Source organism: Melopsittacus undulatus, chromosome 4, assembly GCF_012275295.1.
Source record: "Melopsittacus undulatus isolate bMelUnd1 chromosome 4, bMelUnd1.mat.Z, whole genome shotgun sequence".
Taxonomy (NCBI): Eukaryota; Metazoa; Chordata; class Aves; order Psittaciformes; family Psittaculidae; genus Melopsittacus; species Melopsittacus undulatus.
This window is the reverse complement of record NC_047530.1, coordinates 82,666,725-82,679,593: the sequence shown is the minus strand read 5'-3', so window position 1 is coordinate 82,679,593 and position 12,869 is coordinate 82,666,725. Positions and strand designations below refer to the sequence as shown.

The 12,869-nt window shown below is 48.8% G+C and overlaps 1 protein-coding gene across 1 annotated transcript in view; it reads right to left on the bottom strand.

The window, feature by feature from the left end:
- Positions 1–11,770, bottom strand: part of HEG1 (heart development protein with EGF like domains 1) — a 58,479-nt gene extending 46,709 nt beyond the window's left edge. The window contains exon 1 of the mRNA XM_034062072.1: positions 11,602–11,770. Within this exon, the coding sequence (XP_033917963.1) occupies positions 11,602–11,770 (169 nt within the window). The remainder of the gene's footprint in view (positions 1–11,601) is intronic.
- Positions 11,771–12,869: the final 1,099 nt, after the last annotated feature.

Below are 12,869 nucleotides of genomic sequence, written 5' to 3'. Positions count from 1 at the left end.
TGCATGTTAACCGGGGCATCACAATCCATGGTGTGACTTTCTCGTGCCATCACATGCCCCCAGCAGCTGCCCGCATTCATTTAAACTGATAATATAAGAAAACTGCCTCCAAGCAGGGCTGTATCTTGGTGATAAGGGACTGAGCAGACCCACAAGCTGCAGAGAACTGTGCAGCTCCTCTGTAACGAAAGGTGTCAGAAGCTTAGAAGCTGCAGGATGAAATTTTGCTTTCTGAAAAGTTTAATTTCAATTCCAGAAGGGAGCATTAGCTCACTCTGCCTGACCTCATGTATAACCAAAGTCATTCTGTGTAGCTTATTTACTACAACATAAGCTCAGTGACTTATATTTGATTTAAATGGATACTGCAGATGAAAAAAAAAAAAACACAAAACACACCACCCAAAAAACTATTGTTATTTGTGGTTATTTGGGATTGTGCTTAAACCCATGAGAACTATGGGCTGAAATACAGATTCTTCTGCACAAAACCTCAATATGCACCAAAAAGCAATGCCTAGCAGTGTAAAGCATATGTATGGCAGGAGACATTCTCTCCAGAAGCTGAAGATTCTGGCCCTTTGGAAACCCAGAAGAAAACAAGGCTGTATTTTCATGTCAGGTTCTAGAAACAAAACCACAGGTCCCTGCTTCAAAGTGGTCTGAGCCCAGGGACTGCTTCCCACAGCTAGGAGGGGAAAGTAAATACTGGAAAGATGGAGAAGAGAGTAGGAAAAGGGGTGCTGCCACACTGAAAGGCCACATCAGGAACAGCCAGGGACTGCTAAGGGTTCCTTGGGACAGACAGATGCTGCCCATCACCACACAGTGACCTTTGGTCCAAGTATCGTGATCAGAGCTCCAGCAATGCTCGTAAGAAGAGCTCCCTTGGGAACAATTCTCTGTGCTTAATGCTAAGCATGTGCCAAAGAGCTTTGCTGCCCAGTGGCTACACCAGAAATTATGGCCAACCTGTGAACTGAGCAACTTCTCAAGAACACAATGGGGATGAGAGCGATGATGAACCCTCTCAGATGCAGGAAGGCCACGAGGCTGCCAACGGATGGATGCAGTTTGGTGAGACACAGATACAAGGCTCACTGGATTCTTCCTTCCTTGTAGACTAGCCAAATCCAAGCCCATCCCAGAGGAAAACTGACAGCAGCCCAGCTGAAGGTGAGATGAAGGGCATGGTGTCATAGCAGCGGAAACCATGGATGTTTCTGTGGCTCCTACTCTTCCAGCAAGAGACAGTGAGACTTGCGAGGGGATGGAGAAAAAAACAAACCGGCAAAGAAAGTAAAGCAGCTTAAAGAGAAATTAATCCCCAGAAAAGATAAGGGCCCCCACCTCCCTTCCCCCATCCACTGCAAAAGGATGATGATCTAAATCGCATTTCCTAGATGACACCACACCGATCTGCCGCCGGAAGTGGTGGTGGCAGTGCTCAGGATGGAGCTGGACCTCCTTCTTCCAGGGGACAAGCCAGGTCCTTCCCTACTGGCACCCACCAGCTGGTCACTGCTGTCACCAAAGAGGAGCAGCATGCCCTGGGGCATCCCTCCCACTGCCTCATCGCTGCTCTCCCACTGCCTCCGAAGTCACACATTTCCTTTCTGAGAACCAGGCAGGAAGGGATTTACCACTTCCAGTGCCTTTCTGCATGTGTTTTGGGAAGGCTGAAAACAAGACACCTCCTTCCAGCTGCATGCAGGTCTCTGCTCTGCAGCAGGCATCCTGCACCCGAGCCCTGCAGCCAGCAGTGAAAATGGGTGATGGCGAAGGGCAGGATTGGGCTGTCACCCTCCGAGCTGCCACTGAGAACTCACAGGGAGCTAGGGTCAGGTCAACATCCTACCTTGATGCATACAGGTACTGTGTGATAAGCAAGGCAGTGCACCAGATCAAGTGGCCAGAAATCTCTACCCAAGCCCCATTTGCCCACACACTGACTCATATTACCCAGTGCAGAGCCATCTCACACCAGCTGTCCTGGCACGTTCTTGCCATCAAGTGACCATCAACTTTGGTCTTAAGCTAGCATGTGATGTGGCTTACCCAGCACCATGCAGTCTCCAGGCATACCAGTAATGTGCAGGACAGGATTATAAGGACCTCTGTCTGCACAGTATGGACTGTTCTCAGAAGCCACAAAATTGCTGATACCTCTTGGTCATCATTTGGCTTTCCTCATGCTTCATATTTGCTCTATGTCCCTCAGAAAAGACCATCTTCATGATTATTCTGCACTCCCTGATTAAGTTTCCTTCCTAAGAAACATCTTTTAAAAGGGTTTTTATCTACAGGGTTGGCTGCAAGTCTGATACTGCAGCCCCATTCTCTATTTGCTGAAAGAGCCGATAATGTCCTAAAAAGAATTAACATTTATATGTTAGCCCTGTAACTGAAGCTGAATCAAACAATGATGACTGTTCAAATGCCTAAAGCTACTCAGGGGTATTTTCCTTTAAGCTCTTCCAAGTTTGTACCATGGGTAGGGAGCTTTCTAAAGATGTCTTTGTGAGCACCAGCTACTGAAACCCTTCTCCTTGTCTCTCCAGACACAGATACAATTATACCCTGCTCCAGCACAAAGATAAAGGCTGAGTTACAAGGGCAGTATTATGCTCCACAATCAGGTTCCTTGATTCCAATTGACAATGAAAGTAAATCATGTGCAGTTGGTTTGCTGATGTTTCCACTCCTTGAAATTCATTCCCATCACAGGAGTAGAATTAGTTCAATACACAGCATTACCTTTTGTGTTGCCTCTCCAGACGGCAAAATTTCCTTGTCAGTTTGTGAGATCTTACAAGTTATGCAGGGTCAAACCTGGCCACCACTTGTATGAGATATCTTTCTTTGCAGAAGATTTAACTACCAGCTACTACAGTTTCCCAGATAACAAAGTGTTTTCTTACCTATAATGGCATGGACGTAGCAAGTCAGCTATTCGGAGATGCTGTGAAACCCTTCTCTGGAGTAAATTTTTTAAAACATGTTAGATAAATATCTTCTGGGTGATCCTGTAAGGGGAGACATCTTGAAATCCCTTTTTAGACCACCTTTTGCTTTTACAGAGTGCTCAAAACCAAAGCCAAATGAAAAACCTCCCAAAATATATAAACTTCAACCCCCAGACTTCTGCATACTCCACAAATTGCTGACCTCTCCCCAGAACAGATCCTGTCATACTGGCTGGGCAGAAGTACCATCCTGCTAGGCCATCACAGAAGGTATTCTTCTGATAATACATCGAAGCCAAATCTCCAACATAGTGTGATTCATCCCACTTCAGCGAAGTTCAACAGAACATGACATTTCATGCCGGCCCTCAGGGCTTGAGAGATTTTCCACAAGAGGAAGGGTGTTAACACCAGCATCCTAACAAGCAGTGATGTGAATGATTGTGCTCTATTGAACCAAATTCCTCTCATCACTACAGATGCAGAAGAGCCTTTTAGTGTGCTCTTCAAGAAAAACAGAGCCCTCTTTTGGTCTCAGTAACCCAAAGGAGCTTGCCCATCAGCCAAAAACTCCTGTGCAGGGTTTCTTCCATGGTCTGGAGATCCCTAAGGGAATCTGGGGGTGTTTCTGGTGGTGGAAATGACAAGGATGTCTGCTTGGCTATAGAGGAAAGAGGTCAGACCGATTCCTATAAAGGCCTTTAAAACCTCTGCCATCACAGCATGATGAAAAATGCTGAGAAAAATGTCCTGAACATATGTGTGCAATACGATGTCCTCTGGGAGATGCAGCCTGGGCTGCACCCTTAGGACAACAGTTAACCCTGCTCAGTTAACCCTGCCCAGTTAACCATTCAGGCACACTTTGCACAACTTTCTACCAGACGGCCAAAAATCCTCCTCACTCCTTTCCCAGCTGATTTAATCTCAGAGCTAACTTAGCCTAGGGTTAAAAAAGGGTATTATTTTCCAAATTTCAGCTGCAAGATCCTTCTTGCCATCTACCCATTGTGCAAAAGGTCCCTCAGACATCTCTGTGCTTGCCTTGGTGAAAGGAACACAAAGGTCATGGCATTTCCAGAAGACTTTTTGCAACGACTGACTTGGGAGCACAAGACAGGTTACACATACAGATGGGCAAAGGGAAGGACCTCCAGCATTTGGTCACGATGACAGTGACACGGTCACCCTCAAACAGCTTAAACTGGCCAGACCACAGTCAGGACACTGCACAAGCAGTTTTAAAAGTCCTTGTAGCTTCACATCCTTACAAAGAATGAAAAGGCAGATGGAGCTTGCTTCTCCCAGCGGAGAGTCAATCTGCTAAGGTCAAGGCGCTTGCACAAGGTATTCAGACAGCTGGACACAAAACAATTGGATTTGTACCCAATTCGCCTGCTGCATTGCCCTGCACTTCTTTGCACACCCTCTTTTTTCCTAGCAAAGCAAGCCGATTAAGATTGTTGTACTTCTCCTGCAGACACACAGGCAGAGCCGTGCCAAGCACGACTGTGTGAAACAGCCTCTCTGCCTGTACTCAAAAGCCTCTGGATCAGCTTTGAACTAGTGGTATTGTTAAATACAGCCAACCTGGACTTCTTGAGTGTCTCCTGGATTTGCAGTTCATGTTTTCAAGGAGTTTTTATCTACCACCTCAGTAGCCAGCTGCTCTTCTTCTCACCCTCTAAGTGATTCTCCCTTAATGACAAATCTAGGAGTTGGGGTTTTAAGGAAAGACAGCCAAATCTTAGGAGGCTCTCAGCACAGATCCTGACTTTTGGCAGCAGCACTCCCTCGCCCACAGCCGAGATGCTGACTGCAGCTCAGGATATGCTTAAGTAACCAACTGCAAAACTATTTATTAAATTACTCCAAGTCAAGGGCACAGCAGATGCAGAAACAGATATAACCCTCCTCAACAGCTCTGCCTGCGCAGAGGACAGGCAATGGGAAATACCTTCATCCAAAGCCATGTGAGGGACTGCAGGCAGCAGCACGAGAGCAGAGACAGCTTGCAGGATGTTTCCTACATAGGAAATAGGTTTGAGGTTGCATTTCAAGCACTTTATAAATTATGTTGTATCTTTTGCATTTTATATGGGTTTCTGAAGAGGTAAAGCTTCTGAAACAGCTTAATTTCTCCTCCTATATTGGAACAATTTAGCCTGGAAGGCAGAGAGCTCCAAAACAGCGGGTTCCTACAGGTTTTATGAAGACCAGAACTTGAGGCTGTAGTGGGGGTCTGACTTGGGAGCTGCTGCACTCAAACCAGTAAGGGTGCCTGTGGTTCAGTCCATGCCCTGGCCACAGGACCTGTACTCACTCAGCGCTCATGGAGCCTAAAATAAACCACGGCACACTCTAATGCCACCCACCATGGTGAGCAGAAGACAGCAAACCAAAGATACTGCTCACAGAATAACTTTACCACATGTCTCTTCCTTGCAGGGGTTTGCCCAAACACTGGCAACTCTAAAAATGAGCCTCTTTATCCCCTGGTTTTACACAGCCAGACTTTTGACCCCAGCATCGCAGTGAGTAAAAACCTCACATCATTATACCTTTGTCCAGTTGATCCCTCTGCTCACCCTGGCTCTGCCTACCCCTTCTCCAAGCTCTTCAAGACCAAGGGTGACCATCACTCATCCTGCACCCAGCTGAAATAAAAACCAAACTGATAGCAAAGAAATTATGTGACCCGGGATCCTAGTCTGTAGAACATAAACCTCACAGTATTCAGATCCTACTGGATGTCCTCATTTTAGGTAGGAGCTGGTTCTCTATCTCTTTTTCCCCTGTTCTCTCCTGAGCACTTCAGTACACTGGGTCAGACAGCAGCATTACTATAACACAGGCAACAGCTACGCTAACAGCTTGGAGGAGCTGAAGTTTACAGAGCTTCCTTTACTCAAGGGAATTGCATTTTTCTAAGATTATATTATAACTTGGGCTGGTTGCTCAGCAATGCAACATCATTTCCCTTTTGGGTGGGAAAGTTCTCTCCTTGTCCTCGGACACAAATGATTTCAGCCTGAAAGGATGAATGCAAACTCTGCATAATCAAAGAGCCATAAAACAACCATGCCCCTTGCTGAACCAGCAGGATGTTATGGTATAACACCTGGGCATTAAAAATATATGGTGATGGATGTACATGCATCAACTTTATATATAGAATCAACTAGATTGGAAAAGACCTGTAAGGTCATCGAGCCCAACCGTTACCCCAGGACTGCAGAGACCCCACTAAACCATATCACTGAGGGCAAACTGATACCCCTCATGGCTGCCCCTCATGATGTCCAGTCACAGCCACACCTCATCTACCCCTTCATAGTGTCCCACATTATATAGCTGCCTCCTTTACCCCTCATGGCCCATGGCTGTCCCTGCTCTCACCTCACAATCTCCCCTTGCCCCTCATGGCCACTCCTCCTGTCCCCTCATGATCTCCCCTCATAGTTGCCCCACCACTGCCCCCATGATCTTCCCTCATGGTCAGCCCTGCTCACCCCTCACAGTCTCCCCTCACCCATCATAGCCTCCCCTCACCCATCATAGCTGCCCCTCCTGTCCTCTCATGACCACCCCACCTCTCCCTCATGATCTTCTCTCATGGCCGCCCCTGCAGGAAAGGGCGACAGGGAAGGGTGGCCACATACGACAAAACCATTTTCTCTGGATAGGCACTCACAGAATACATTCTTTCACAGAGCCTGTGCTTGTGGCCTTCTTGCATCTGCTCTGGATGAATAACCCAGCAAATGAACCTCTAATATTTATGGGAACACCAGGTTACAATGCAAATGTCGCAAAACTGCTCAGAGAAATAAAAATTTGAATTTGTAATCGGTTCTACTGCCACTGAAAATTGGATTCTGCCTTTTACGCTCAGCTGATCAGGAAAGAGAAAAAACATATTGTATGACCTACATCTTCAACTGAATGTAAATAGCAGGGCCTGTGGTTGGGGTATTAAAGCTTTGTGAGGAGCTTGCTCACAAGCTAGACTATGGATCTTGTTGCAGACGTTATCAGGGGAATATTGCGACCAAACAACCTTTAATTCTTCTGGAGCACCTTCTGACCCTCTGGCTGGTCAAACTGCCCTGAAATTTCTTTGCACCACTACAACAGCAGGAAGACACCCCAGCAGGTGCCAGGATCTGGCCATGCCTCTTTCCAGCAGAGCTCCATGCGTGTCCGAGTGGATCAGCCCAAGCAAGTGTGGAGACACTGACCAACCCCAACCCTCCCACTCCCAAACCTGAGAAACTGTCTTGAAACTGGTTCTCATTGAAAGCAAAGACAGAATCCAGAGAGTTTACAGTGACTGTCTATGATCCATCCAGCTCCAGATCACTCTCCCAGGGTACTGAGGAGGTTGCAGTCCTGCCCTGAGCACCCCACATATGGCAGGGGCAGCTGGACTGGGTACAGCATGCTATGCCTTGTGCTGCTAAAAGGCAGCAGGCTCAGATATAGCTGAGCCCTACCATTCTGTACGTATCCATATTTTGGAAATGGCATGTAGCTACCAGCAATGAGGAACCCACAGCACCAGCCAAATGGTCCAAACAGCTTGGAAGCTCAACCACAGAGGGTTTCTCACTGCCAGCCCCAAAACTGGGATCTGTAAGAGCAGGTGAAGGAAGCAAGTTGTCCCAGAAAACAAACCCATGCTCCTCTAAATTCTCAGTATCTACAACTTTCAATACTGAAAATAACATTCCCTAAGGAAGGCACCTCTGCACCAGCAAAGGCTGGTACTGGCTCCCGCAGACACAGCAGCAACCGCCCTTGTCTCCCTTCTCCTCCCAGCCACAAGAGAAAACTAAAGCAAATTAAATTATCCCTCTGAAGTGGTGATGGCAGCCAGAGCAGAGTGCTCTGTGAATGCCTGTGGAGTGGGCACAGGCTGGCTCTCATGGTTTGCTACTGGGAAATTACATTTTGCAGAGAGCCTGATAACAGGCTTTAGCTACAGCAGCTATCCCCTTACCCACTGCACCCCGGTCACAGTTTTGAGCTCACGTTCACTGCGTATGGAGGTGTAAATCAATACACATCACTATGTGCTCCCTGCCAGCCAGGTTACACAATTATCTCTCAGACCATATTCATTTACCACTTAAATATCACACAGAGTGCTTTTACAGACTGATGCAAATCCAGCTGGTCAGCACAAGACCCCTGATGCCTTCAGGGGCTTGGGGTGGGGAACAGGCAGGGAATCTGATCTTTTATCTCCCTCCTTTTCTGAAAGGCTTTTTTTCCCCCCTTTCATTTTTTTTCTCCTTTTAATTACATATCCCAAAGGAGCAGAGCTAAATCTATACAACTCCAGGGACTTCATGTTCACAGCACACCAACAAAATCCACTTATAGCTCACAGAGAGGAGCAATGAAGATGCCCAAGACAGGAAAACCCTGCAGCCTGTCAGTCTTTTGATAGCAACGTGGAGGCACTGGACGTGATCTTCCTTGTCCCTGTGCTGCAGGGGGAGGAAGCATCCTTCCCGCACCACCCACAGCCACCTGTAATCATATCAAAGCTAAACAGCAGCATCTTATACCTCTCTGCATCGGCATGACTGCACAGAGAACTGGGCTTCTGCCCCCCAAGAGCCACAAATACGTACTGTGAAACTTGAGGCAGGTTTGCAAGCAACACCATACTTTTGTGCAAACAATCATCTTCAGCATCTTCCCTCGCTCCTAAATTTGCTTCTTTCTCATACAGAAAGTTTCAAAAATAGAAAGTTATAAAAATACATAAATAAATGCAGATGATTCTGCCCCTCCATGAGGGCTGAAAAGTTCCTTCTAGCAGCCATACTAAATCCCTGTTGCAAGCTTAGCTGATTCCTTCTCAGGTGATTTCACACCTTGTTCCCAGGGCTCTCACCAGGGAAGCTGAAAAGAAAGGAAGCAGCTGGCACAGGAAAGGGGGAGAAAGGACAGAAGGACAGACACAGATGGCAGAAAAGCAGATCAACTTCTCAGGGCAAGCCCATTGCCAGTGGCCCCATGCTGTGCTGGGCAGGATGGCAGGGCACCAGTGCTGGTCAGAAGTAAAGAGAAAAAAGACACTTCAGTAACAGGGGGAGAACCCAGCCCAAGTGACTTTGTCAGTGGCTTGGTGCCACTTCTATATCACCATGGAGTCCCTGGAATTATTCCCATGTTACTGATGGGAAATCTAAAGTAAGGAGACCTGCAGGAGGACAAAGCTGGTAACCTAACCCCCATCGGACCCAGGCTGGCAGCAGACGATGCCCTTCAGCTCGCCCAGTGCCCATGTAAAATAGCTGCCAGGAGGAATTTCATGGAGAGGTTTGAAGATGCTTTAACTTTACTGTCACCACTCTTGCTTTCTACTTCACCTATTTTTTTTTCCTCTATTCCGCTCCCCAGGTTCAGCCTGTACTTTAAGGAACATGCGAGAGCCATCTGTCCTCATTTCTTCATCAGACAAGCCCACAGTGGCTTTGGCAGGGAGGGGTAGCAGATGTGGTCTGAGGAGCAGGCAGGCCGGGAAGGCAGTGAGGCTCCTCAGGGCAGCCCGCCTTCCACCCTGCTCCCTCACCCCATGCTTTGTGAGAGACTCAGAAGTCCCATTTCTATACCCCTGCCTCACCATCTGCTCACTAAGCCTGCCTGAGAAAGGGCTTTTGTCGCCTAACCTCACACTCATTCCAAACAGAGGTGTAATCTTCATTTCCACGTAGTGCTGGGGAAATGAGCTCGCAAGAAATGCTTCCTCCCCCCAACCCTTCTTGCCCTGCTTTGAAAGCAAGTACTTTCAAAGGCGAAAAGCATCTCAGAGGGGCAGGAGCGGTGATGAGACAAATGGATTTCTCAAGCGTCTGCAGCTCAACCTGAGACGGATTCAGGAGATCCCATCAGCCTGCTCCCCTAACACTAAACAATTCCCTTGACTGACAAGCATAGAGCTGTAGCTAACAGCCAGTGAATTGCGGCTGTCAGGACCCAGTGTAATTCATGATGCTGTTTGCTAGGGAGCGAGCTACTGCTGGGCTATTTATCACTCCATGATGTATCCCCCATTCCTTCTGGATAGGGCTGACATAATTCATGAGCACCTGTAGCTGCTGAGCACAGACTGCATTGAGCAAAGCCTCCTCCACTGGGCTGCTTGTCCAGGCACTGGTAGCCAGACAAATGGCTTTTCCAGCATGTGGACAGATAGTTCTAGCTTTTCAGACTCTTAACAAAGGAAATGCATTCCTCCACTGACTCTCAGGAGTCATCAAGGTCACAGGAAAAGATGCCAGATCGAAAGCTGAGATGAAATTAAATAGTTTTTTTCTGTCCACGGAGGAATTTGCACAGCTCTCATCAAGTAATTGGTGAGCACTTTGCTGGCAAGTTGCAGATTTTATCTTCACAAGGTTGATAGCAGGTAAAATAGCATTATTCTCTGCCGGTTTGGAGGGCAAACTGACACTTGGAGTAGCACAATAAAGTGTCTGGGCTGGAAACAGACCCAAAGCTCCTTCATTTTGGTGCAGTATCCTAGTCACCAGGTTGCTCTCACACAAACACTGTTCATTAGAAGCTTTCTAGTTCACTGCAGGATACATTCCAGTTGTCATTCTCAACTATACTTTTGGTCCAGTGTGGATGCATCTTACAAAGGCACATCCTGGGTTTCTGAAGAAAACTAAAATGTTATAAATGTAGTTTTGTCATGTTTCCTGAAACTGTACAGCCCCATGAAAGTAAACTTAACCTGGAGTACCAAAGCATGAAATTCTTTCCACATCAGAAATTAAAAAACGAAATTTGACGGTCAAGCCCAGGCAGGCAAACAAATCCTAAAACTTATTTAAAATCTACACAGGACTAATGGGATGTATTGGATTTCCTTATACCACCTGCAGACACCCTGTGCTTTCCAAACTCATAGAGAATTCATCACCCTTAGAGCTATGTGTCTTCTTTGGCGAGCAAGTGAACCAGTTTACTGGCTGACACTTGAAATGAGCCCTGCTTATTCTGGGGAAAAAGAATATGGTTTATCCTGTGCTGAAACCAAATTCAGCATCATTCATAAAGTACCAAACTGCTCATCGCTCCTGATAACAACACTGTAAATGTGGCATGCAAGGAAAAATGTTACTTCACACATGACTAATCTGACAATCTGTAGGCGATGCAGAGAGAAAAGGTATTTATAGAGAGATGATGGTATCTATCCTCACACCTGCATGTGGGACAGCACCTAAGGTGAGATGAGGGCATGTCTGTAGATGAGCAGTAGACAACTCAGGAAGATCACCTACAGAAGCCACCGGTTTCCCACCTGGAAAGCATTTTGGTGAGTGACTGCATGTTGGCTGTGCCCTGGTACCCACCAGCACCTTCCTCATGCTCCTCGATGAAGTTTCCACTGCTGACCTTCGAGTCAGTTTCCCACTCACGATTACCATTCCAAACCTTCACCCAGCAAACGGTCTGCCTATATCACGATGGGCTGGGCAAGGTTTAAAATGGAGAGGGATGCTCAGCAAGCCTTGGTAGTGAGGCAGTGGAGAGTGAGTGGGATCCCGCGCACCCTCCACCGCCGGGACCAAATCCCATCCCATCCCCATCCCTATGACCCACTCACCCGGGCTGCCGGCGTGTCCCGCGGTGGGAGGCGAGGAAGGGCGGCCGAGGCGGCTTCGGGACGGAGGAGGAGGAGGTGGAAGACGCCGTGGAGAAGCGAGGGGCAGCGACCCGGTCGGCAGGACCGGCCCCAGCCCCAGCAGCAGCAGCAGGGTGCAGGCTGCCGGCATGGCGCTGGGGGTGGATGGAGGGGAAAGGGGGGTGGTTGTTCACATGCCCGGAGCGGGGCAATGAATAACCACGTAAACAAGGATTTTTAACTAATTTACCGTGCCCCCCCCCGCCGGGGCGGCGCAGAGGGCAGCCGCCCCGGCCTTAAAAGTGTGGGGTGCCCATAGCGGAGGGGGCAAGGGGGGGCCCGGCCAGCAGCAGCGGCAGCCTGCGGCCAAGTGCCGGCGCCCGAAAGTAAAAGGGCAGGCGGCGGAGGCTCCTCCTCGAGCCTGACATCACCCAGCCGCGGCTCGGCTCGGCTCGGCACGGCACGGCCCGGCTCCGTACGCCCCCCCCCCGTCGGCCACCCCTTCCCGCCCCGCGCAGCCGTCGGGCCGCCCGCTCCCTCACCGGGCTGCGAGCAGCAGCAGCAGCGTTACCATTAGTTACATTATTTTTACTTTTACTTTATTTTCCCTGGTCCTCTCCCCCCACAAGCCGCCCAGGAGCTGCCCTAGCGCGCAGCGTTATCGCTACCCAGTTTAAATGCCGACAGCGCGGAAATCCTGCTCCCCGAGCAGCGGCCCAGCCGGACTGCGGCTCCCCGCTCCCGCACGGCGGCTCCCCGCGCATCGCCCCGCTGCCGCACTAAGGCGTTTTGCTCTCCAGGGCAGCTCTGCCCTGTTCTTTTTCCAGGCCCCAGGGGCGCTGGAGGTCAGGGGATGCCGACGGAAACAACCCAACTCGGCTGCAAGAAGGGCGTCCCTCACACTGCCTGGCCGGGTCCTGCACAGGGCTGCGGGGAAATGGGCTCCGTTATGCTCCTGCAATCGTTTTTGAGCTACGGGGGAACGAAGCCAGCGAGCGAGCAATTGCGTCCTGTGTCACGTCTCTGTCCGCAACCAATACAGTTTCTAAAGCAGATGAAAACCTGACTGGATGTGCAGTGCTCCACACGATTGAGAAGTTTCTTTCCAGATAAGTGTGGTGAGCATTAGATAGTCCCAAGCTGAATTCCCATCGATACCAAGTCCTTGCCAAATTACTTAAAATCTGTCATTGGTCACAAAGCTAACCTGCTCTCTTTTAAATGCCAGCAGCTACGTTTGAAGCTGCAGA